Source organism: Dasypus novemcinctus, chromosome 10, assembly GCF_030445035.2.
Source record: "Dasypus novemcinctus isolate mDasNov1 chromosome 10, mDasNov1.1.hap2, whole genome shotgun sequence".
NCBI lineage: Eukaryota > Metazoa > Chordata > Mammalia > Cingulata > Dasypodidae > Dasypus > Dasypus novemcinctus.
In genome coordinates, this window is record NC_080682.1 from 8,314,351 (window position 1) to 8,339,077 (window position 24,727).

General features: G+C 60.4%; 2 protein-coding genes across 4 annotated transcripts; both read right to left on the reverse strand.

Moving 5' to 3' along the window:
• Positions 1 to 736: 736 nt before the first annotated feature.
• Positions 737 to 7,765, reverse strand: RAB1B (RAB1B, member RAS oncogene family). The gene is made up of 6 exons (XM_058305144.2): positions 7,657 to 7,765; positions 5,962 to 6,034; positions 5,602 to 5,697; positions 5,389 to 5,484; positions 2,246 to 2,377; positions 737 to 2,138 (listed from the first exon to the last, which is right to left on the reverse strand). The coding sequence occupies exons 1-6, from the start codon at positions 7,668 to 7,670 to the stop codon at positions 1,944 to 1,946; spliced, it is 606 nt and encodes a 201-aa protein (XP_058161127.1). The 5' UTR covers positions 7,671 to 7,765; the 3' UTR covers positions 737 to 1,943.
• Positions 7,766 to 8,521: 756 nt separating this feature from the next.
• Positions 8,522 to 18,191, reverse strand: KLC2 (kinesin light chain 2). Of its 3 annotated transcripts, none has more exons than XM_058305141.2 (16): positions 17,987 to 18,191; positions 17,126 to 17,400; positions 14,566 to 14,796; positions 14,348 to 14,423; positions 13,439 to 13,661; positions 12,756 to 12,843; positions 12,577 to 12,678; positions 12,316 to 12,489; positions 12,112 to 12,211; positions 11,184 to 11,233; positions 11,033 to 11,100; positions 10,525 to 10,633; positions 10,286 to 10,444; positions 10,086 to 10,210; positions 9,803 to 9,860; positions 8,522 to 9,459 (listed from the first exon to the last, which is right to left on the reverse strand). In XM_058305141.2, the coding sequence occupies exons 2-16, from the start codon at positions 17,351 to 17,353 to the stop codon at positions 9,376 to 9,378; spliced, it is 1,875 nt and encodes a 624-aa protein (XP_058161124.1). In that variant the 5' UTR covers positions 17,354 to 17,400; positions 17,987 to 18,191; the 3' UTR covers positions 8,522 to 9,375. The 3 variants fall into 3 exon arrangements, with proteins under 3 accessions (XP_058161124.1, XP_058161126.1, XP_058161125.1); XM_058305143.2 differs by having other exon boundaries at positions 14,354 to 14,423; positions 17,987 to 18,119; XM_058305142.2 differs by having other exon boundaries at positions 17,126 to 17,364; positions 17,987 to 18,109.
• Positions 18,192 to 24,727: the final 6,536 nt, after the last annotated feature.

The following is a 24,727-nucleotide window of genomic DNA, read 5'->3' on the forward strand; positions in this document are numbered from 1 at the left end:
TGCCGGCTGCCCGGGCCCCAATCGCTCATCCTGCGCTCGCTCGCCCGCGGCCTCTCGCGCTCCAGCCCGCGAAGCCGGCGGGGCGGAGCCAGGGGCGGGGCCGGCGCACCCGCCGCCCCGGGGCCCCGCCCCCCCGCGGCCCACTCGGCGCGGCCCCCCGTCCCGGCCACCCCTCCCCGCTCCCGCCACCCCCTCGGCCCGCCGCGGCCACACTCGCGGCCCCGGGGGGCACACACCTGTCCTCGCCCATCACACACCCCGCCCGGGCCGAACCCTGGACAGGGGAGTGAGGGGTCTTAAGTGACAGGTGCTTGTCACTGTCCGACGACGGGGTAGGCACCTGGCCTGAACCCAGAGTCAAGCCTGCAGAGGGGTCCGAACCAGGAGGCCGGGGTGGGTGCCGACCGGGTGGAATAGGGCGCAATGTTCGCGGCCCCCTGGCCTCCAACTGCCGCCTGACCCCACATCCTGGAGAAGCGCCTGTGTGGACGTGGGAGCGCCCACCAGGTACTCACCGACCGACCGACGCCGGCCTCTGGCCCTGGCAGAACGGGGCTGGGCCCACAGGGACAGGCAGAAGCAGGCAGCTATCCTAGCCCCGGTTAAGTGGGTCAAGGGCTTCCCACAGCAGCAAAGAGGCCAGGCCAGGACCCTCTGCCCCCCACCAGGCCCAGGGCTCCAGCGCCCCAGCCCTCCAGCCCAAGGCGGGCACAGACCACACTCAGCCGCCAGCAACTTCCTTGCAAAAACCCTTGGCTCACCCAAGGGCCGGTGGAAATTTATTGATTTTTTTTTGTCCTTTTCCATCTTTCCCCGAGTGGCTTTTCCTTGCAAAATGCCTGACATGACACCAGAGGGGAAGTGGGGAGTGGGGACACCCCGAGGGGGCAGCCCAGGGACTTAAATACAAGCTGGAGGACAGGGCACAGGTGGGACAGGCAAGAGACAGGACGAGGGACATGGCTTCTTAGGTTGAGACCAAAGGTTTGCTTTTCTGGGGGAAGAAGCTGTGCCAGAGGGCAGGGGCTAGGATCCTGGGTGGGGAGGGGTGACCAGAGGGGCCTCCAACCCTGGGTCGCACCCACGCTCCCCAGAGAAGTAGCGGCAAAGGAAGAGGATCTGCCCTCGTGGCAAGGGACGGAAGGAAGGGGAGAGTCAGGCAGACGTGCTGCCTTAGGGCGAGGGAGGAGGTGCTGGCAGAGCCAGGGTTAAGGCTGCTGCCCGGCTCTGGCGCGGTGGGCCTTCCGCCTCCGCCCGCCGCTGCGACAAAGGGGCCCAGTGGGCAGGCAGCACACGGGCCTGGCTCCGGCAGGGCAGGGGGCGGCAGGAGCAGACTCCCTCCAGGTTCAAGACAAGGCCTGCCGGCTGCCCGCCCACCTGCCCGAAATGTGTTCAGGCCCCACTGCAGCTGGACGTGCTGGGAGTGGGGAAGTGGGAAGTGAAGTGGGTGGGGGTGAGGGTGGGCTGCCAGACCCCGCGGCCTCCTGCCCGTCCTGAGGTCCGCCCAGGGCCCTGGATCCCAGGCCCCGGGGCCAAGGACTGCAGCCAGGGGCAGTGGAGGCCAGGGAGGCACTCAGCCCCTGGGGAAAGGGAGTGGAGAAGTGGAGGAGAAAGGAGAGAAACCCACTGCCGCAGCCATGGGCGGGGAGACAGACCTCATCCCAAAGACGGGGTGTGGTGAAGTAGCTTTAAAGTGACCTAGAGGCAGCAGCAGAGCAAGCCCCCACCCCACCCTGGCCACAGGTCCTGGGTGTCCTCCTTTGGGGGCCCTCACGGAAACTGGGGCTCAGGGCGGCAGGCAAATGGGTCAGAGGGGGATGGGGAGCCCAAAACACCCCAAAGCCACAGACTCAAATGCCCCAGGAGAGGGGGAGGGAGGCACCTCCTGCCCCCTCCGGGGCATCATCTGGACGAGGTGCCCGCCCCCACCCCACGCGCCCCTCCTAGCAACAGCCGCCACCAGCGGGCTTCACAGGGGTGCTGTCGATCTTGAGGTTGGGCCGCTCACCCCCCGAGGCCGCCCCGGGCCCCATCCGCTTTTTGATCTCGGCAGCCATGGTCATGAACGCCTGCTCGACATTGGTGGCGTTCTTGGCACTTGTCTCCAGGAAGGGGATGCCCAGGGAGTCTGCAAACTCCTGATGGGATGGAGGAGAGAAGAGAAGGGCGGAGGGGAGGGGAGGGGAGGGCAAGGGGTGAGAGGGCGGCCCGGCCCGGCCCACGCCCGCCGGCCCGGCCCGCTCACCTTGGCCGTGGTGTTGTCCACCACCTTCTTGGTGGTGAGGTCGCTCTTGTTGCCCACCAGGAGCTTGTTGACGTTCTCGCTGGCGTAGCGGTCAATCTCCTGCAGCCACTGCTTCACGTTGGCGTAGGACTCCTGGAGAGGGCCGGGGTCAAGAGTTATTCTGCTCCCTGCTCCAACCCAGACCTGGGGAACGGGCTTATTTGAGGGGAAGGGGTTTACCTTGGTCCCTGAGACCTAGGCACAGGCACCGGGGGAAGCCTTCTTCAGGCTTCGCCTTCCTCTCTGAGTCCCTCTGTCTGGAACCCCCAAAGCCAGGCCAGGCACAGCGCCAGTGGCCTCCCAGCAGCCCCAACACCCAAACAGCTGTCTAGGCCTGAAGAGCAGCCAGCTCTGCTCCTGGCAGCCGTGCTGTCCCTCTGGGAAACACAGAAAAGCCTAACCATGAGTGGGGAGTGGAGGGCATCAGAAAGAAACAGAGGCAGGGCGGAGGAGAAAGAGGCTGCTGGCCTGTGAGCAACTGGCCGGTACCAATCTCCAAGTTCCCACAGGAGCCTTCAAATCCCTTTATGGTTTGATGCCTTGGTGCCCAGCGGGAGGCAGAGGGCATGCAGGGGAGGCCCTGGCCCTTGGCGGAGACAGGTATCCTCAGAACAGCCTGCCAGCCCTCCTGCTTCTGGCACCAGCAGCTCGCCACCCCTGCGGGCAAATGACAGACATCCCGGCAAAGTGCTCATGCTAGAGCCACTTTCCCTTTCTAGGAGCCAGAGACCTGATGACACCATGCTGGAGCCAAACTTATGCTTCCTGTCACCCAGGCTGGGTGCTGGAGACAGAGAAGGGTTTCATGCCTGAGCCCCGTCTCGAGGCACTCAGGGAACAGCAGAGGAACAGGCCAGGACACACACTGTGGCAAGACGGGGCAATGCGTGCGACAGGGACTGAGGCAAGAGCAAGTCAGGGCCCAGGACCACCCTGCCTGGGGGGGCTGCGCTGCCCCGAGCCAGCAGGAACAACCTGGCCTTGTGTGGAAGGAAAAGGAGGGACGAGAAAGCACCAGCTGAGGGACACACACCTAGTGGTGGGAGGAGCCCAGAGTCACAGGGCATGGGGAGAGGTGGAGTGCTGCTGGGGCGCAGGCCCTGAGCAGGGAAGGAAGGGACGAGGGGGCAGGCCACAACAGAGGCAACCAGCAGAGGTGTTCTTCGAGGGGAGCCGCAGGATCCCACCTGCATTTTGGAAAGCTCAGTCCTGGCAGGAGTTGGCAGGCCAGATCAGACTGGCCTCCAGCTGGAAGGACTTGGAATATCATAGCAGAGAGGATCCCTGAGCCAGGGAGTGAGGAAGGCAAGTACACCAGACTTAAAAGTCAGACCACCGTGGGGCTAAGCCCTGGTGCGGCCATTTGCTGTGTGGTTTTAGGAATATGACCTGACCTCTCTGATCCTCATCTCTATAAAACGTTACCTCTCAGCAAGGCTGTTGTGAGCGTGAGCCTCTGGATACAGGCCTGACTCATAACAAGTACTTAATTAGAAGCAGCTATTATCCTCATCACTGCTATTATTATGAGGGAACAGATCTGAGAGCCAATGTGGGAGAATAAAGGGGCTCGGGCCTGACCGGATGGGGGAGGGGAGGGAGAGGAGCGATTTCTGGTCAGATGGCCAAGGGTGCTGTTAGAAAGCGGGATGCAGAAGTCCCCTGGGGAGAGCCGGTGAGGGCAGCGCAGGCTGTGCTGAGTTCCGCAGGGGTGGAGCTCGGGAGGGGTGGAAAGGGTGGGCCTGCAAGCAAAGGGGGCTCCAACGCTAGCTTTGCTTTCCGGAGCAGGAGACCACAGGCAGCTTCCTCGTCCCCTCTCCCAGTGTGGCTCCTCACCTGGGGAATGGGGACCCCACTGCTCACTTTGCCAGCTTCTGGTGAAGACTGGAATCGATACCCAAGGCGGCAGAGCCATGGATATGGAGAAGTTTGCTAAGTGACAACTGTTCAGATGTGGGAATCACAACACACAAAACAAAGTGGTCAGAGATGGCAGGGACAGCAAGGAGGCGGCTGGGGGCAGAGCTGGGGAAGCACAACACGCGGGGGCGGGGGGAGCAGAGGCTGAACCAGGAAAAAGGCACTGAAAAGGCAAAATTTATGCAGCAGGAGGTGGGAGTCGGGAGGGTGCGTGAAGCGGGGAACAGAACTTTTAAAGGTAAGGGAAGAGAATGGAGTTAAAAGTCTCAAGAAGTCAAAGAGGGCAAGAAGTGAAACGAAGTCATTGGACTTGGTGGGCGGAAGGTCCGCAGTGGCCTTGGAGAGGTGTGCCGTTCAGCCACGGCTATCTGTCCACGCGCTGCGAGGCCCGGTGGGAGCTGGGCATCATGGGTCCTGGTGAGCCTGAAGAGTCCAGCTGCCCCTCAGGACAGGGACTCCTCTGGCCCGGGGCTGGTGTGATCGTCTCCATGTCCCCTGCGCCTGGACTCGGGAAGCCATGAGGTTGGAAGGAAGAATACAGCAGGCGGAAGCCGGGCTTTCTGCCTCTGCCACCTAACCCGTGAAGGACCCTCACAAACCTCCCGCCCCTCTGGGCCCGCTTCCTCATCTGTGGAAGAGGGAAATAAGGCAGACCCCTGAGGAGCCTGATGAACATCAGAAGGCACCGAGGCTCTGACAGGTTTGGGAGACTTTACGGTACGGCGGGACTGTTTCCGACTGCTCACACCACAACTCTCGCTACCGTCCTTGCTGCCAGTGACACGGTACTGCACTCGCACTCGGCCCAGAGCTCTAAGCTCCCTCGCTTTGGGTCTAAGGCCTCCGACCGCTTCCCCACAGTGCTCTCCACACCAGAGCCAGAGGCCAAGCTGCTGACTGTACCACCACCAAACACAGGTGCCCAGAAGGCACAGGAGAAGGTGGCAAGTCCAGAGAGCGGGAGATGGCAGGGGAATGGGAACGTGGGAGGACAGGGATGGGGGCTGGGTCTGCCAAAACCCCGCAGCAGGGCCTCGGGAGGCTCCCCCTGTGGTTGCCTCCCTCCTTGTGAAACGGGTCTGAGAACAGTCTCCTTTCCAGCAGCGTCAGGAAGAGAGAACGGGCAAAGTAAAAAAGAAGCAAGAGCCAGAGACCTAGGGTTGAGGTGGCGAGGCCAGGAGTACCTGGTCGGTGACGTCGTATACCACGATGATGCCATGGGCACCCCGGTAATAGCTGGAAGTGATGGTCCGGAAGCGCTCCTGACCGGCTGTGTCCCACTGCGAGACAGCAGGGAGGGAGGGGCGGGTTCAGTCCTCAGCGCCATGCTCAGGGCCCCGCTCCCCTGCGGAGGCAGATGCTTCTGCACCAAGGGCTCTGGGAAGATGGATACTCACAATCTGAAGCTTGATGGTCTTGCCGTCCAGCTCGATGGTTCGGATCTTGAAGTCGACCCCGATGGTGCTGATGTAGCTCTCCGTGTAAGTGTCATCCTGGAAGGTCGGGAGCCCGTGAACAGGCCTGAGGCCCACTGGGGCAAACCCCTCCAGCTCCCTGCCTCAGCTGAGTGCCTGAGTGCCAAGCCCCAGTTCTCGGCACCCCAGCTTGCCAGCCCCGTGCCTTTGTTCAGTCAGAAGTACTGCCAGCAGGTCCTGCAACTTCATCCTTGGTCCCTGGGTGTCCTGGGTTTGCCCCCACTTCCCCCCGACTGGCCAGTCAGAATCCCAGATGGGTGGTATGGGAGGCTTCTTACTCACAGCAAACCGCAGGAGCAGGCATGACTTGCCCACGCCCGAGTCACCAATCAAGAGCAGCTTAAACAGGTAGTCACTGGGGAGAGAGGATAGGAAGGCATGAAAGAAAGCAGGGAGCCCACCTGCCGTCATCCTGGGGTCACGGCCACAGCACGCTCCCACACCGCGAGGCGTGCCTCAGCTTATGGAACACGCTGGTGCTCACCAGGTCCGCCCACCTTGGGGGGGAAGGGGCTGCCCCCCCACACCTAACACAGCTATCTACTCCAAAGGGCTCTCAGCATGCTGCGTCTGAATTCCCACTTTTCAGGGAAGGAACCCGAGGCATAGAGAGGGATATGGTTTGCCAAGGGGCACAATCAGTTTGGTGACAGGGCTGGGAATTCTACGCTGACTCCTGACAGACTCCGTAGTTCTGTCCAGTAGAGGCTACGTAGGAAAACCCCACTACACAGCCTATAGTATGCTGGCTCGGCAGAGGTGGCCCCAGGAGGCAGAAGCCAGAGCCCACCTACAACCCATCAAATGACAATCTATGCAGAGAGCTTGGTGTGAAGCCACTACAAAGAGTTTAACCAACAAGTGACACTAACATAATACCAGTTAATGTTCCTGACTTCCTACTTGTGCCTGGCTCCACTCAAACGTGGCATCTCATTAACTCCTCACAACAGTCAATAAAGTGGGTAGTGTTCTCATCTAATGAGGAAACCCGAAGTCAGAGAAATGAGGTGACTTGCCCTAAGTATAGGACTCGAAAGCAGATCTGTCAGTCTCTGTGGTAGCCTGTTGGTTCCCTTCTCTGGTCCCCCTTATAATCCAACACAGAACTTCACCCTTCCCCAGGAAAACCTGAGGGCAGGATCCAGAGGAGGAAAAGGAAGCAACAGAAGAGGAAGATGGTAACTGCTACTTGGGGAAAACTGTCAACGGGAAATCCGGGGCGCGAGATATGGGCCACCAACCCATAGGGGGAGTGACCAAGTGAGAAACAGAGAAGCCCACTGCACGGGGGGAGCAACCACCACAGTCATCTAAACTTCATCGGCAGGGTGACGGCCAAGGGAAGGGGTGTGACGGTGGCGGCTGGGGACCTGCGCAAAGGCGAGGTGAGGCCAGGAAGGGACCGGCCGCCGGGAGCTGCAAGGCGGCAGTCCGGGCGCGGAGGACCTGCGGGAGACGCGGCCCGAGGGCGCCCCGGGGCCAGCGCCGGGCGCGGCTCCAAGAGAAGGAAGGGGAAGGGCAGAAGGACTTATGCCCGCACCCCCGTAAGGGCCCGAGTCTGGACCCGAGACCAGAGAATATCGTGACAGGCTCCAGAATGCCGGGATCGTCCTCCGCACCCAAGCCGCCACCCTCCAGCAGCAGGTGGGGAAACTGAGGCCTGAAGAGACCGGGGCGGCCGGGTCACCTGACGAAGGCCTTGGTAGGGCCAGGGCCTCGGGTTCCAACCGGGGACACTCGGGGTCGCTATAACCGGGCTCGGGGTGCGAAGACTCTGAGCGTCGAACAGGGGTCCTGGGACCCCCCCCGGGGGGAGGGGCAGGACCCGGATGTGGGGGGGGGTTGTCAGCGGAAGAGGGACCCGGATGTGGGGGCGCCGCGCAGTCCTGACCCGGGCCGGACAAGCCCGGTAAGCGTACAGCCCCGAACTCGGGATCGAGGCTGCGCCGGACGGAGCGGGCGGGGCTCACTCACTATTCGGGGTTCATGGCGGCAGCGGCGGCCCGCTCGGTCGCTCCCAGTCGGCTCTGCTCCGCCTCCCGTTCCAAGATGGTGGTCGCTCCGCCCTAGAGGCCCCGCCCGCGACGCGCAGGCGCAAACACGCCCAACGTGGGCCTCGCCGCATTGCTTCTCGGAACTTGTAGTATTGTCCGACTTGCCCCTGCTGCGCAAGCGTCAGCGGGAGCGTCCGCACCTCCCAGCCCACTCCCCCGTGGCCGCCGGCGCGTTGCCCTCCGGGGTTTGTAGTTCGCCCCTTCCCGAGGCGGACTGAGCTTGAGGACTGAGCTCCAGAGCGTGACGGAGTCCTGACGTTGCAAACCCCATTTAGGGCCGGAGTAGGGTCGCCTTCCCTTTGAACGTCTCTTTGGGGCAGTCATTCCTGCTTTCCCAGCTCCCGGGGTTGTAAGCATTAAATGCGAAGGTGAGTGAGAGTGAAAGACGATGTTCAGGTATTCTGGGTTCTCCGTGTGCTTGACGCCCCAACTCACAGCCGCAGCCCCGAAGGAAGGTGTCATTACCCACATTTTAGATTTAAAAATCGAGTCTCAGAGAACTCGCTCAAGGTCAGACCGTTTGGGAAAGGACAGAGCTCAATCAAAACCTGCGTCCCAGCGGTGGAGACGATTAGTAGCACACCTGCAAGTTTCTGGAGGCCTTTCGGACACGTAGACTGGGCCCCCAAAGAACCCCGGCAAGGGGCCAATATACCTGGGTGCCAGGATCCCGCACGCCCCCCTCCCACTCCATTCGCATGCAATCTTTCCCGAACCCCGTCTCGCCACCCCCAATCCAGTGACGCTGGGGGCTCCTTCGGCCTCCACCCCAAAACGAGCCTGGCTCAGATTCAAACGGTCTTTATTTCTACAGCAATATCTGAAAATAGAGAGCGGCTGCCGGACCACTCGACTGGGGCAGCCCCTCCTGCCCCGGCGGCCGGGGGGCCCGTCGGCACCCCTATCCAGAAGCTGCAGGTGCGGGAGGGGACGTGGCAGGGCGGCTCGGCCTGCGCCGCCCGGGGCGGGGCCTGGCTGCACCTGGGTGGGCAGCGCGGGAGGGGCAGTGCAGAACACTGGGACGCGGGGCAGGTGGCCGGGCTGGAGGGGACCCTCCGTGCTGGGGCACCAGGCGATGGCTGGGCGGGGTGCACCCCTGAGGCCGGAAGCAGCGCGAGAAGGTCCAGGGAACCCTTTGGGGAGGCACCGCCCCCCAGATGCGGAGCCTGGGAGATGCCACGGCGCGGAATGGGGGTGATTAAGGCCTGGGCGGTACCGCTAGAGAAGGGGGTGGGAGGCCGGGGTCGACCCACGGACTGAGGGGAGGGGAGCGGCCAATAACTTATTTCTCTATATACAGAAGCAACGGCCAGGGAGGGTGCTTAGTGTTACCAGCTCCGGGATCTGGGAAGGGCGACCGGTAAGTCTCTACCCTAGAGACCTCAGCAGCTCCCGCGGGGCCGAAGCTTGAGAGAGGGGCCCTGCTGTCAGGAATAAATAAGGGGGGGGAGCTGGGGCAGAAAGCCCAGCCTCCAGGGCTCAGGCTGAGATGACAAGGGAGGAGGTTACCCTGAGATTGAACAGAAAAGATGGGGGGAGGATCCTTGGGAAAGAGGTGGGACAAGCAGCAAGGCCCATGCACAGGGCTGGGGGTGAGAGTGCCAGCTAGAGGCTCTGGTGACAGGCTGCCCCCTCAGCATTAGCCAAGGAGGGAGCTTCTTCGGGAGAGGTCCATGGAGCTGGAGCTGAGGGTGCGGCTGTCAGAGAGGCCGGTGCCTCCAGGCTGTGGACAGAGGGGCAGGCCGCTCAGCAACCCTGCTGCCAGCTGGCGCTTGTCTGGCCCTGAGCTCCGGGGCAGTGGCAGAGCAGGGTCTGGCCCGTAGCCACCCTGGTGCTCTGGCGGGCCTGCCCACCCCTGCGGTTACTGTGCTGGCACTGGCTGCTTCCATATCCACCCCAGGGCACCTAGGTACCCCCAGCTGTCTCCCCACTGTCTGGCTCAAAGCCTGGCCTGGAATGGAGACAGGAAATGTGGCTGGATGGCAGACGTGCTGGGGAAGGAGCGGGCACCAGGGCGGAGGAGACGCTTGCTGGCATGCACGCCTGGCCCTAGGGGCCGCCCGTACCTGGACTGTCTCGTCAGCACTCTTGTTGAGGAAGTTAAGGGAACTGGCCCGCTTCATCCTGAGGGGAAAGGGTGGCCAAGACTTGTCCAGGGTGGAAGTGGGGCAGATGGGGTACGGAGGTCAAGTGGGGGCTGGGGAGGGAGGCTGCTGGGAGAGGAGCAGACGCGGTGGGTGGTGGGGCCTGTGAGACATGGGGAAACTCCCCCCGGGTCGGGGCTTATCTAGGGGTGGCTGGTTGTTGGGTGGGTTCTTGAGGGGTATACCTGGATGGGGGGGAGTTCACCTGGGGTTAGGGGGCTCCTGGGGGCCACTGCCCTGCAGCTTCTTCACCAGCATCTCGCTGCTGCGCCTCAGGGCATCCCGGAGCTTCCCAAAGGAGCCGCTGCGCCGCAGGGAGCCGCTGCCGTCCTGGGGGGCGGGCAGGCTTGGCTCTGGGTCACACTGGCTCCCTGGCCTCCCAGCCCACCCAGCCCACAGACTCACCCCGCTCCATTCAGCGGCAGGCCCTGAATCCTCCAGGTCAGACTCTGCCCGAGGCCCAGCACCGGCGGCCACGTCCCGGCTGCTGCGGCGGTCCCCCCGCCCTCCACTGCCATCCTTCAGCAGCTCCACCACCTTGGTCTGGCTTGCAGGGTCCAAGCCCTGGGGAGGAGGCAAGGAGCATCCGGCTGGGGCACACCACACACGGGGCCCCACGGCCCGCCCCCAGGCACGTAGCCCACCTGCTTGCGGCTGCGGCTGGCGCAGTCCTCTAGCGTATGTGCGGCTTCCAGCTTGCCCTGGCGCCGGTACAGAGCCCCCAGGCTGCGTAAGGTGGTGTTGACTGTGGGGCTGGGGGTGGGACAGCAGGACAGCCTCAAACTCCACGTTCCCTTGGACCCCGGGCCCACCCTGGCTCCCGGTTTGCCATGGGCCCTGAAGAACTATCTAGTCAACCTGAAGCTAGCCCACCCCACCGCCCGGCGTTTCCGGTCTTAAAGGAATCGCCCCAGGGCTGGGGCGCTGGCCCCACGCCCTGGTGGGAGACGGCCACCAGGACTAAAAGCCAGGAGCCCAGAGAGCGAGCTGATCGGGCTGTTAGGGATACAGCTTCTCGGGGCAGGTGGCCTGTGCTGGGCCTCAAAGAGGGGTGAGTTCCGGGTGAGGGCAGCAGGGAGTGTGGAGCTTGGGCTCAGCCCCCGGGATGCTGCTGCCCGGCTACCTGGGCTACACCCACCCTGCTGCCCTCACCTGTCTACTTTACAGGCCTTGTACCAGCTGCCATATTCCCCATAGGGGGTGCTGTCCCGGCGTTTATCCTACAGGAAAGAACGGTCAGAGGAGGTCAGACCCGGCCTCTCCCACCCTCCCCCGACCCCGCCCCTCCTGCGCACAGAGCTACCTTTCTCTCCTCCTGTTCCTCTGCGTGCATCCAGATGGGCTTGTTGTCCCCTGGGGAGACAAAGGGGGCTGTCAGCCTCTGGGGACTAGGAGTACCCAGGAAGGACCAAAGTCTTTGTTGAAAGAATGAATAAGGGAAGTGGACTTGGCCCAGTGGATAGGGCGTCCGTCTACCTCACGGGAGGTCCACAGTTCAAACCCCGGGCCTCCTGACCCGTGTGGTGAGCTGGCCCATGCGCAGTGCTGATGCATGCAAGGAGTGTCGTACCACGCAGGGGTGTCCCCCGCATAGGGGAGCCCCACGCACAAGGAGTGCGCCCTGTAAGGAGAGCCGCCCAGTGCGAAAGAAAGTGCAGCCTGCCCAGGAATGGCACCGCCCACACGGAGAGCTGACACAGCAAGATGACACAACAAAAAAAAACACAGATTCCCGTGCCGCTGACAACAGAAGCGGACAAAGAAGACGCAGCAAATGGACACAGAGAACAGACAACCGGGGTGGGGGTGGGGGGAAGGGGAGAGAAATAAATACAATAAATCTTAAAAAAAAAAAAAAGGAAAAAAAAATGAAGAGAAACAGACCCTCCTTTGGAACAGAGACGAACAGGGCACAGGCCTGCGCTGAAGGGCTTGTGGGTGGGCCGGGACAATGGGCCAGGCTCCCAGAGACCGCAGAGCAGAACCAACTGACCACTGGGGGCTGGAGGCCCACTTCCCAGATAGGGAGACATTTGGGTTGGGCCCTCCAGGGGAGGAGGTGCCCAGTGGGGAGAGGGGCTGAGAGCAGGGGGCGGGTTCTGTGTGCGCTCACGGGTGCTGTGGGAGCACAGATGCCAGGGGGCTGTCTGCAATGTGTGCCCTGGATGCTGATGGCCAAGGGGGCCTATGCCCATTGAGCAGGGGCACATGGCAGCCACGCACGGACTCACCACTGACAGAGCCGAACTCCTTTTCGTGCGCGCGCGTGAGGATCTCCTTGTACAGGGTCTCTGCGTCCTGGTACTTGCCTTGTTTCAGGTAGCAGGAGGCCTGCAGGGCAGGGCCGCAGAGGGAGCGGGAAGCAGCGAGCTGAGCCTCTTCCTCTCCTCCCCTCTGCCCTTCCCTCCTGCCACCCCCGCCCCACCCCAGGGTACCAAATTGTTCTTGGTCTTGGCCACATTGGGGTCATCAGGCCCGAGGCGCGTGGCATAGATCTCCAGTGCCCGCCGGTAGTAGTATTCCACCTCCTCAGCCTTGCCCTGGTTCTGGCACAGCAGCGCCAGGTTGCTCAGCTGCTTGGCCACGTCTGGGTGGAACTTGCCCAAGACCTGGGATGGGAGCCGGTGGCTGGGTTCAGGGCCTGCCTAGCCCCCCACCCGCCCTGTCGCCTGGCCTCCCAGCCCCGCCTCTCCCACCTTCTCCCGGATCTCCAGCGCCCGCTTGCACAGTGGCTCGGCCTCCTTGTACTTGCCCCGCTTGCCATACAGAACTGCCAGGTTGTTCAGTGTGGCGGCCACCTGCAGGGTGGGGAGAATGGAGACTCCGTGAGCCAGGCCTCACTGGGGAGGGGCAGCCCCCCCAAACCCTCACTCACAGCCGGGTGGTCCTTGCCCAGCGTCTTCTCCCGGATGGCCAGTGCGTCATTGAGCAGGTGGGCGGCCTCCTTGTACTTGTTCTGATCCCTGGGAGCAGGCAGGAACGTGGCGCGAGCGCCCTCCAGGCTGAGGCCCTCCACCGCAGCCCACACTCCCTCCGCCTGCACCCACTGATGCGTGGGCATGACCCAGGGCACGGGGACACTCGTGCCCTCTGGGAGCTCGTGGACTACAGTTGACTGTGCCAGGGCACGCAGGGGTGGGCCCACCCTCTCCAGCCCCGCCTCCCCCTGCCTTCTCTATCATCTGCCACCTTTGTTTACACTGCTCTTTGCTGATCTTTCTGCCAGGAAAACCTTTCCCACCCTCTCAGGGCAAACTCATCTTTCCTCCAAAGTCTTACGAAAGCCACGTGTCCGGAGAAGCCGTGCTGATTGCCCTGTCCCCCCGGGGTTCTCCCGAGCCACTCTCTTTACCCTCCCAGTTCCATTCCAAACTAGGCTGAAACGCCTTCACGTCTGCAGCCGCTGCAGGCTCAGCCCCCTCTGGACACAAGCTCCCCCTCCCTCTGCTACCTAGCTGCCTGGTGGAGCCAAGCCCTGGCCTGCAGCAGGTCCCAGGGGCAGAGCCTCTGGGGAGAGGGTGCAGCGCTCCTGTGGGAGACTGGCCACAGGGCCCTCACCGATACACCAGCGCCAGGATATTCAGCATGGTGGCCACGTCAGGGTGGTCGTGGCCTGACGTCTTCTCCAGGTCCTCGAGCGCCTGCTTGCACAGCGGCACGGCCACCTCGTAGCGGCCCTGCGAGGCGTACTGGATCACCAGGTTGTGCAGGGTCCGGAGCCGCGCCGGGATCTCGTAGCCCCCATGCTGGGCGGCTGCATCCCCTCCGCCAGGGCTGGGAGCTGCGGGGCCCAGGGTAGGAGGTCAGATGTACCATCTGCCCACTGACCTGGGCCAGCACATGTCAGCTCAAGTTTGACCCACCTGACGGGGCTCTGGGCAAGTCACTAAACATTCTGCCTCAGTTTCCCCATCTGTCAAGTGGGGTTTAGTCACCTCAGCCCTGCCTGGAGAGAACGGGTTTGGAGTCCCAGCTCAAGTACTTCAAACCGTGTGTCCCAGAGCAAGTCACGTAACCCCAAGCCTCAGCGTCCTCATATGCAGAACAGAGGCACTGACACTGGAGAGGCACTGGAACATTCTCAGTGCTGTCAGCAAGGCAAGTCTTGGCCCTGGGCACTGCATTGGGCCATGTACTTCCTCCTCAGACTCTCCTGACTACCCCGGCGGGGGGGCGGGGAGGGAAGAAACTCTACCAGTGGTCACAGCTCAAGCACAGAGAGCAGGCCCTGCCGCTCCAGAGCTCTTAACTGTGGTTAAAGCAGAGTCAGCTCCTCACAGCGCTGGCGGGGCAAGCGAAGCGGTACAGAAGAACCCGCCTTTTAAGCGCTAACGTGCCGCATGCAATGGTCAGAAATGAGGCAGAAAGAGCATGGTGGCCACTCAGTCCCCGCGGCCTGTGACCTCCGCATCCCAAGGACAAGTTCACCCAGCCCTTCCTTCCCTCACCCCGCAACCAAGGGCCCACCTGCACCTGGGCTCTGCTCATCCTCGTTGGGGAACAGGTCGTCCAGAGAGTCTTTGGGGACGTCTCCCTTCTCCTCCTGGGCAGGAAGACAGGCTGAGCATCAGGAGGGGTGGCCCGGGTGTCTGGGGCTGGGTGGGGGCTGGGTGTGGCCCAGGCTGCCTGCTCCCTGCACCCAGGCCCCCTGGCCCCGGGCGGCACCGGCAGGGGTGAGGGCTCACGTTGGGGGAGGTGTCCTCGTCCAGCTTGCGGATCTGGCTCATGAACAGCAGGTGCTGCTTCTCCTCCTCGAGCTGGGCCACGGCCTGCTCGCTGCGCTGCAGCTTTTGCTGTGTCCCCGCCAGCTCCTCGCGCAGCCACTGGTTCTCCTGTACCAGGCGCCGCACCTGGGCCCGCAGCTTTTGCTTCTCTGACTCGACAGCCCCCAGGTGGCTCGACAGCGCCAGGATCACCTGCGGCAGCCAGCCGGGATGACGGTCAGGGTCCTACCCGCCCCCCAGCCAGGGGCCTTGGGCCTGGGTTTCCCGGGAGGAGCCGCAGGGCCAAGGGACTAGCCTCCACCAAGATGCTCTCCCCCAAGGTCGCATGCGGACTTGGTTCAGGAGCCCTGGGCTCCCACTCTGGCTCTGTGGAACCCTGAGCAAGGCCTCCCCTGTCCCTGGGCCTCGAGCTCATCACCTGCAGTGAGGGTGCGGGCCCAGCTCCAGTCTCGCTGGGTGGCTCTGAGCACAAGCTAGTTGCTGTGCCTTTCCTGAGCTAGCAGGAGTCTTCCTTTATCTCCCCTGGGGGTTGTCCTCAAGCCCCTGTAGCCACAACCACTATACCACTGTCTGCCCCCCCCTTTTCATTTTCACCCAGGGGTGGGCAAACAAAAGCCCTCCCCTGCTGTCCTTGCCAACGCTTTCCCACAGGACTCTGGTAGGTGGCTGAAGGGCCACCAATGGACCCCATCCCAACTATGGCCTTGCCCTGCTGCAGCTCCCAGGGGGGTAAGAGGGGAGTGTCCTGAACCCCAGAAAGTCTGGGGAGCCACAGGGGCAGGTAAAGGGATCTAGAGGCCTCGCCCTCAGGCCCCAGGCCTTCCCCAACCTCCACTGCTCCTTCCCTGAGCTTCCAGGCTCTTCTTGCCTTGGAGCTTGGACCAGGTTCTGTCTCGAAACGCCTTCCCTCCTTCCTGCATCTGCTGAGACCCCTCTCAGCCTTCGGAGCTGGGGCCATTTCTGCAGTGAAGCCTCTTCCCTCTTGTGCCCTTTGCCCCATCAGAGCAGGCCTCCTTCCCCTCGGCTCCAGCTCCCAGTGCCCTCCACGCCACCCTGGTGCCATCTGTGCCTGTGCCTCTGCACTTCCAGGGGTCCCCGAGAGCCAAGTGACCAACACGTGGCCCTCCCTGAGGGCCAGGCAGTCTGGGCCTCTGCATTTTCTAGTTGGCTAGCAAACGCCTAAGTGACGGGTGTTTTCACAACCACTAGCTTTAAAAAAAAATTCCCTAAACAGCCCATAAGTATATACAGCAGATGGCAAGATTCCTATTTTAATGACAAGGAAACCACGATGCTACAACCTGCAGAGGACGCATGCAGCCAGGCAGTGGCTTGGCCAAGATCTGGCAGTGGGGGGTCAAGACTCTTTCCCCCAGAACCAATTCATGACACATCTCCACATGCATCTCGTCCTGGCAGCCCGCCTTAAGGGGCCAAAACAGAACCCCTGGTCCCCAACGCCAGGCACTCTCATAGCCTTAACTTGCTCGTACCAGAAGCCTGGGAGTTACCCTGCCCTCCTCTCTCCCTTCTACTCCCTCCTGCTAGACCTACCTCCAAAACATCTCTCCACCCCATGGCAATCCCTTTAGTTCAAGCTGCCTTCCATCATCTGAATCCCAGCAGTGGCTCCTAAACACCTGCCATCTGCTTCCACCCTTGACCTTCTATGGTTCATTTTCCACACCTCAGCCACACTGTATCTCCTGCTTGCATGGAACCCTCCAGTGGCTTCCCAATTTCCTGAGAATAAAACCCAGACTAACAAGGTGCAGCATGATCTAGCTCCTGCCTCTGTCTCCACTGGCCTTTTCTGTTCCTCTCCCTTCCTCCACTAAGCTCCAGTCACATAGGTCTTCTTCCAGTAAGTCCTCCACCACCACAAGATCTGTCCTACCTCAGGACCTTTGCAACTTCTCCCCCTCCTCCCTTTTTTGGAGGCTGGCTCATTCCTTCCTTGCCTGACCAATGGGCAGGACCTCCTGCTTTAGTCTCACACAAGATCTCATTCTTTCTTACAAGAACTTACCACAATCTCTAAGAATTATTTATTTGTATATGTGTGTTTCTGTCTCTTCCTGCTAAACTAGGGCAGGCAGGGAGGTTGCCTGTCTTGTTGGCCCTTTATATCCCTGGCACCTAACAGATGCCTGGCACATAGTATATACCTGATAACTTGTCTGTTAATGAACGAGTAATAGAATGAATAATTTTTTTGGCGGGGGGAGTGGTGGTGGTGGTTTTCTTAAGGATTTCTTTCTGTAGCCAGTCTCTGCTAGGTGGAGGGGAGCCAGGAACAGGGTGCTTCCAGGCGCTAGAGAGTGATCAGGCTGTCGTGGGACAGAGCAGGGCAAATATTTCCAAAGAGGGTTCATTCCATCAACAGATATTTTTGGGGGTCCTATCACAGGGCTCCCCGACCTTTGTTCCCCGCTCGGATCCTGCTCCTACTCTGCCCGGATGCCTCTGGAAGGCCCGATCCCTTTCGTGCCCACCCACCTCAGCACTCCAGACCCCCTACCTGGGCCTCCCCCAGACCCAACTCGATGGCCTCCAGGGAGCGGCGCAGAAGGACGCAGCGCTCCTGCGAGCCGGGCTCGGCCTCGCCGGCCTCATGCGCCACCAGCGGAGCGAGCAGGGCCCGATGCTCCCCGCGCAGGGTCTCCAGTCCCTGGATGACGGCCTTGGTGCCCAGCACTATCTCGTCTTGGCTCAGCTTCTCCTCCCGCGGAAGCACCATCGTGGCCATGGCCGCGCCGCCTGTGAAGGTGAGGGGGCGGCCAGCGGGCGCCAGGCCTGGGGCCGCACCGCCGTCCGCCCGGGATCAGGTAAACATCGGCGGTCCCCGGACGCCGGGGTCCCCGGGGTGCCCAGGTTCCCGGCGGAAGCCCGCCCCGCGCTCGGCCTACAGGGGGCGCGCCCGGCCCGCCTTGGCCGGGGAGACGCAATGCGGTGCGGCGGGTGAGGCCGGGCTCGGATTCTGCCCGCGACCACCGGCTCGGGCCGCCCCGTCTCGGGGCACCCCAGGGGTCTCCCCGAGGGCAGGGAGCGCCGCGGGGAGAGCCGTGCCGGGGATCGTGGGGCTCACCCGCGAGCGAGACCCCGGCCCCTCCGGGCGACCCGGCCCGCCCTGGCCCGGTCCCCCCAGCAGGGAGGCAGGGCCCGGAGCCCCGGCCCGTGGGCAGACGCTCCCTTGGAGGGGCTGGGCCCCGGTCCTCGGCCCTCCCGGCCACGCCCAGGCGACCCTTCCCCAGGGGCCGCCGCGGCCTGCGGACCCCTCCCCGCAAAGGCCGAGCCCCAGGCGCCGTGCCCAGGCCGCGCCCCCGCGCCGCCGGCCCGGCCCTCCCCCAGGCCGGCCCGGAGCCCCCCTTGGGGACCTCACCCCCTCTGCCGGCCGATCGGCCGCCGGGCCTGCGCCTCCCGCTCGCGCCCAGCTCCCGCTGGGGCTCGGGCTCGGCCTCCGGCGCCGCTTCACCGGGACTCGCGGCCGCGAGCGGGTCCCGCCGCCTCCATCCCGCCGGCCTTCCCAGCAGGCCCCGCGCCGCCTTAAAGGTGAGGCCGCTACCTCCGCGGCGTCGGAGGGGGCGAAACGCACAGCCCGGACCCGGCTCGCTGCCTTAAAGGAGCAGCGCCCGCAGGACCCGCTGCGGGTGGGGGCGGGGCCACCGATCGGCGGGGCGGGGCCACCGGGGCGGCGGGGCGGGGCCACCGATCGGCGGGGCGGGGCCACCGGGGCGGCGGGGCGGGGCCACCGGGGCGGCGGGGCGGGGCGCAGGTTCGGAGCGGGCGTGGCCCAGGCGCCTCCGGCCGCGGATTCCTCGGCAGTAAACTGCCCCGTGGCCTCCCGCCGAGGCTGGGAGGCTGTGAACCCCGCCGCCCCAATGCCCCGCGCCGAGGCTGGCGACGGCCGGGCCTCTAGGGCCTGCAGGCGCTGAAAGCACCAGCGGCTGACGGCTCCTGAGCGCTCCCTGTGCGTGAGGCGCTCTGGTGCCTTCAGCCCCTTTGCTCCTGCACGCTCACGAAGACCCACTCTTATCCCCATCTCACACCTGAACCCAGATCTCCAGACCGTGGGCCTCCCCAAGACCCCCAGACTGCTTCTGCCCCCCCCCCTCAGAACGGCCCACGGCTTCTGGCCATAAAGGAGAAAGGGGTGGCGAGGGGCAGCCAGACATCGCAGGGGTGCAGCATCTCCAGATGCTGTGATGGTGTCATCCGGGGCTCAGATCAGTTGTCTCCCCCGCAGAGAGGCCTCCCTAGATTCTCCTCCCCCCTCTGGAGCAGCCCGCCAGCACCCCTTTAATTCTCTCCATAGCACTTAGACTTGACACTTTTTTGTGGTTTGCTGTCTCCCCCTTAGAATGCAGGACAGGACCTGTCTGGTTTAATCTTCGAGCCACCCTGCCCCGCACATAGCTGCCCTGAGGAAAGGTTGTGGAAGAAAAGGCGGAAGGATGCACCTGGTCCTGCTCTCCACAGCCCAGGGTGCGTTCCCACCCTGGCACTGCACCCGCTGCTTCTAGATCGGGACAGTAGCGTCACCACCCTGAGGGACAAAACCCTCCCAGCAAGCCCTGGCGCTGGTACCCCAGGGCTCCGGGGCACCCCCCATGAGGCAGAGCAGGTTCCGAGTTTGGCATCTTGGTGGGTGCGGGAATCCCCGCAGCAGCATCTCTGACAGAGATGGTCCAGCACCCTCGGCTAGAGTGTGTACTGTCACCCGAAACTCACATGCTCTGCTGTGAGACAACGCTAAGGGCTAGACATTTCTTCCTCAGATAGGCTCAGGATTGCCTTCCTAAGCGCTCACGCCAGCTGTAGCTCTGTCCCCAGGCTCCCTCTTGCCAGTGAGGAGATTTGGAGTGGCAGAGGCTGCCTGGGCTGGCCAGCCGGCCCCTGCACCCCTGCCAGCTGGTTTCCCGGCCCTTCCCCATCCTGTTGTTCTGGGCGTAGGCTAGCACGGCAAGCCAGGCACCTCAGAATGTGGCGCTGGGCCAGGGACAGTGATCCAGGAGAGGTGTGAACCGCACAGATCACAGCCGGTGGTCCTGCCCGACTCTGCCTGTGAGGCTGCAGGCGCCGGGAACCTTGACAGCTCCGCCACGTGTCTGCTCACGTCATGCCTGCGGTGGGCTAGCACTCTGGGACCTTCCATCCCAGTTAGAGCCCAGCCAGGTTCTTCTCCCCAAGCCTGTGCTTCCACCAATGATTTCTTCCCTGGGATTTTTTTTTTTTTAAAGAAAATACATTTATATGAAACAAAATCTAAAAGGTAGAGATGTAGTTTTCCCTGTCTGACGGCAGTCCTCAGCCATCTGGCTCCCATCCCCCAAAGCAACTGCTGTTGCTGGTAGTTTGTGGCCGTTGGTTATTTTGTTTAGCATCAGGACAGAGCTTGAGTTGGTCCCCGTGGGTTTCATCTGGCCAGTTTTCTGCCAGAGCTCCTGAAGGTTGAGGTCTTGTGTGCTTGGGGTCTGTCATCTGTCACCCTCATATTGGCCCTACCTCCCAGAGGCTCACGGGCTGCAGTTTGACCAGCCCTCCTTCTGTGCCACTGAGAATCCAGGGGACCGTGCCTGAACTCCCAGCTCGCCTTCCTGTTCACCGGGGAGGAAACAGAAGGTGGAGCCCAGGGTGCCTTCGTCCCTCTTAAGGAGGCTGGATTTTGGAAGCTCTTGGGAAGGGGCCTTTGTTAAAATGCTTTCGCTCTGGAGATTTGGATCTGGCAGTGCCAGCATGGGTCCTGTGCATCTCCTGTTATTTTAGAACTTCAGAGCTACCTGTGATATGCACCCCGGGGTGAGAGCTTGCTGCTTGTTAGAGGTTCCCGCTGACACGGCTGGCAATGATGAACAGCTCCCGAGGCTGTGACTCTACTCCGATTGACTGCGCCAGCTGCCAGTGGGCTAGAAGGCAGCCCATCCCTTCCCAGAATAAACAAAGTGGAGTAGACCTGGGCCTCCACCCCCTCAGGGCCCAGGCACCACCCACCCTTCCTCATTCCAAGACCTCCTAGCCCACTTCCCACCTGGCTATTTGGCCCCAGGCTGGACTCAGTTTCCCTGCCTATTGATGTACTGGAGAAAGTCATACCCTCCACCCTGGGAGGGGACACGCTGAAGTCTATGCTTCAGACCACTTCCATTGGGAGAACTCAGTAAACTTTCTGCCTGCAATCATCATTCTCCGTGTCCCAGTGAGCGCCTTTTATTTAACGCAACTTAAAGGCCCTTGTTTTACAGATGAGGAAACTGAGGCCCAGAGAGGGGAATGTGGGAGAGCAGGGACTGGCTCTTGATCCCATTGTTCCCCAGGAGCTCAGGTCCCAGTGAGTGCTACAGCCTTCTCTAATCCAGGATTGGGGCCATTCTGTGCCAGCTGTGAGGGAGACTGGCCACGTGGAGCAGAAGTCAAGAAAACGGAATCAAGTTGCTTGTTCATACTCATGCAAAAGTAGAGTCACCGACACAACCTCCAGCTGGTTCACCCAAGGGCCCTTACCCCGTGTGCTCGCGTGCACACTCCACGGGTATGATCTATAGACCCACTTGCTCCATACCCAAGTGCAAGTGCACACCCCAAAGCTTTGCTTTCTAAGAGAGGAGCGCATTTCTTTCATCATCTTTTCCCAGGTAGATGTAAAGGACATTGTATAACTCTGGCTGGTTTCTCACTCCGGCTTCTTTGCTGCATCTCTGCAGTCTTGGGTAGTTTCTTTGTGATTCTCTTTAAGGCATCTGGCCCTGCCCCTCCCCTGTGCGCCTTTGCCAGGGAAGCTGAGCTTCTCCCGTGCTTATCTTGCTTGCTGGCGGTGCTTTAACCTTGCACGTGTTCAAACTTTTCAGCCACTTGCCTTTTTATCTTGCCTCCAAGGATGATACTGTCCTCCCAAGGGAAGGGGCTGTGACTTCATCCTGCTCGGTTCTGCGCTCCCCCAGCAGCTCTTGGTTCCCTGCCAGGCTGCTGATGGGGGCTCAGTAAATGAGACAGGAGGGGTGAATCCGTGCCCAGTGGTGATTCAGTTCCTTATGCCATTTTCTGCAGCGCTCATCGGCGCCCCCCCCATCCCATGCCTAGGGAAGTTGTTCCTGCTACTTTTAATATTGTTTTCTCCCTAAAAATCACTCCTACTGCTCCTACCCATTCCCCTTGGATCCTCTGAAGCACTCATCCCACTCAAATCTGCTTTCTTAAATGCTTGTTTTTCCTTTGGCCAGCCTTCCTCCTTTTCTTTCAAATGTTCGGTGTCACTTTGGCCGAGGAGATCATCCAACTTGAAATGCCAGCATCTTGGCTCCTAAAGGTCTCCTGAAGGGCTGTCTCCCCTCCCCTGGCGAGTGGCCCGCCACTTCCCGAGAAGCCTGCTGGGCCTGGGACCTCTCCTTGTTGGCTCTTTTCCACCGAGCCGAAAGTCAAATCTGCTCAGAGCTTCTGAGGGGCTTCTGGTGCCTTCCCCGGCAGACGCATGGCCTTCCTGTGCCCTCTCTCCCTTGAGGCCTCCCAGCTAGACTAGACGGGTCCCTGCCCCAGGCAGTGGGAGAGCATGCAGGCTCCGGGGTCAGACCCGTGTGTCTTCACCCCCCAGCTGCGTGACATCAGGCACGTCCTGAACGTCATCAGTTTCCACAGCGATAAAATGGGGTTGCTTAGTACCTGCTCTGTTAGGTCCTCCAGAGGACTGAACAAACTGGCACAGTCCAAAAACCTTAACTTACGCTTGGCACAAAACTAATGCTATCACTTGTAGTTGCTTATTATTATTGTCACCGCCGACCTTGCTATTTGCCAGACGCTGAGCTAACGAGTGGAGGGTGAGGAAAAAGTATGAATATAGGGCAAGCTCTGCTTAGTGTGTTGCTGGGGAGAAATGCTTTCAGAATGAAAGCGAGGGAGCGGGTGGAGCTCAGAGGCTGGGCACCAGCTTCCTGCGGTCGAGGTCCTGGGCTCAGTCCCCCGCACCTCCTACAAACACAGCAGAAGCAAACAAACAAAAGAGAAAATGAAAGCGAGCCGCAAACAAGGCAGCAAACGGAAAGGTGAGCTTGAATGTAACTATTAGTCAGGAGTCTCCAGGGAAACAGAACTGACAGGACATACATATATGTGTGTATTTATATGACAGGATGTATTTATTAAGGTAAATATTATGAGTTGTTTGTTTGTTTTTAATAGGAATTGGCTCTCAAGGCTGAGGGGATGGGCAAGTCCAAATTCTGTAGCGCAGGGTGCGAGCTGGGAACTCCAATGACAGTGTTCAATGAATTCTCCAGGAGAAGCTGGCTGGCTGAAGGAGGAGTGGACATTCTCTCTCCTGGCTGCTGACGTCATTACTTCTCGCCTTCAGCTGACTGGCTGAGAAGTCTCCAGTTGAAAGCAATCTCCTCAGTTGGTTTTAGAGATAATCAGCCATAGATGCAATGGTGATGTAAGTCCACAAAATATCCTCACAGTAACAATCAGGCCAGTGCTTTCTTGACCAAACAACTGGACACCATAACCTGGCCAAACTGACACGTGAACTGAACCATCATAGTCCACAACTGGTCAACTTGGCACCCATAAACATCTTAAATCATAGTTAATCTCTAAATAAAAACAAAGGAAGTGGATGTGGCTCAAGCAATTAAGCTCCCACCTATGACATGGGAGGTCCCAGGTTCGGTTCCCGGTGCCTCCTAAAAGGAAGACAAGCACACAGCCAACCAACATAGCAAGCGCAAACAGTGGGGGCAGGGGGAGAAATAAATAAATAAAATAAAATTTAAAAATAAAGACAGGGAAGTGGATTTGGCTCAACAAATAGAGCATCCACCTACCATATAGGAGGTCCAGGATTCAAACCCAGGGCCTCCTAACCCATGTGGCGAGCTGGCCCACGCGCAGTGCTGATGCGCACAAGGAGTGCATGCCATGCAGGGGTGTCCCCCGTGTAGGGTAGCTCCACGCACAAGGAGTGCGCCCCACAAGGAGAGCCGCCCCACGTGAAAAAAGCACAGCCTATCCAGGAGTGGCGCTGCACACACGGAGAGCTGACACAGCAAGAAGAGGCAACAAAAGGAGACACAGATTCCCAGTGCCGCTGACAAGAATGCAAGTGGACAAATAAGAACACCCAGCAAATGGACACAGAGAGCAGATAATCGGGGGGTGGGGGTGGGGGGGGAGAAATAAATAATAAAAAATAAATCTTAAAAAAAATAAAATAGAAACAATAACCAACATATTTTGGCCTAACAATACTCAACTGTCCTGCTTACAACTGGAAACAAACTTTCCTCAGAACAGGGGGAAAGTCCTCGGGTAATAGTCACTCTTAAACTTGATACCCTATAACTTAAACACTGCAACATGAAGTTAATACAACTTATTCATATGATAAGGAGATAAGTGGGAAGAAAACCAAGATATTTGCTTTATGTATAAATACAAACATATTCATAACAAAACAAGGGAAAATGTTTGTAACATTCCAGTCATTTCTTTAACTGATCATGTGGTCATAGCTTGCATTTACAACTGCCTTCTTCCAATACTCATTCCATATTCCCTTCACCCTCAGCAAGCGCCTCGGCTGACTGTGGTTCTTTTGGGTCATACTTTGTACCTTTGGGGACTGTTGGAGCTTCAGTCTAGTTATAGATCTGCAAGAAAAGAGAGGTAGTAGGGATGGGTCCTGTCACAAGAATTAAAGTGTCTTACAAGCCAACTACCTGAGGGCATTCCATTGCAGTTTCTTCTGGTGAAACAGGATTAATCTCTCCAGACAGAGGTTTGAGGGCTGTTTCCTCAGGAGAGGTGGTTTCAGGTTTATCAGGCACAGCAGGTTTAATCTCTTCAGGTGGAGACTGGCTGATTCTTCAGGGCAGGCTGGAAATTGGGTGACTGATTCCTCAGGGCAGATCATTACAGGCAAATGATCATTACTGGCAAAGACTTAGTGGAATCTGAGTTCCCACCATTATTATAATCTACCCATATATCCCCATTCCAACGTTCAGGATCCTTTCCAATTAATGCCCTTACTTTAACAGCAGACACCTGTAAAGTTGGGAGTTCAATTTATGTTGTAATTCAGCCACTCACACAATGACACTCTGGGTTTGATTTTCAGAAATCTCAAGTC

Bases quoted from the DNA above. Each gene is read 5' to 3' on its own strand.
- RAB1B (XM_058305144.2), bottom strand. The intron at 5,698-5,961 runs GTGAGTAAGAAG...CCGACCTTCCAG, and splicing joins GCCTGCTCCTGCGGTTTGCT to GATGACACTTACACGGAGAG. The intron at 2,139-2,245 runs GTGAGCGGGCCG...CCATCCCATCAG, and splicing joins TGGACAACACCACGGCCAAG to GAGTTTGCAGACTCCCTGGG.
- KLC2 (XM_058305141.2), bottom strand. From the start codon at position 17,353: ATGGCCACGATGGTGCTTCCGCGGGAGGAGAAGCTGAGCCAAGACGAG. The intron at 13,662-14,347 runs GTGGGCCCTTGG...TGGGCCCCGCAG, and splicing joins TGAGCAGAGCCCAGGTGCAG to CTCCCAGCCCTGGCGGAGGG. The intron at 10,445-10,524 runs GTGGGCTACGTG...CCTCCTCCCCAG, and splicing joins CCAGCCGCAGCCGCAAGCAG to GGCTTGGACCCTGCAAGCCA.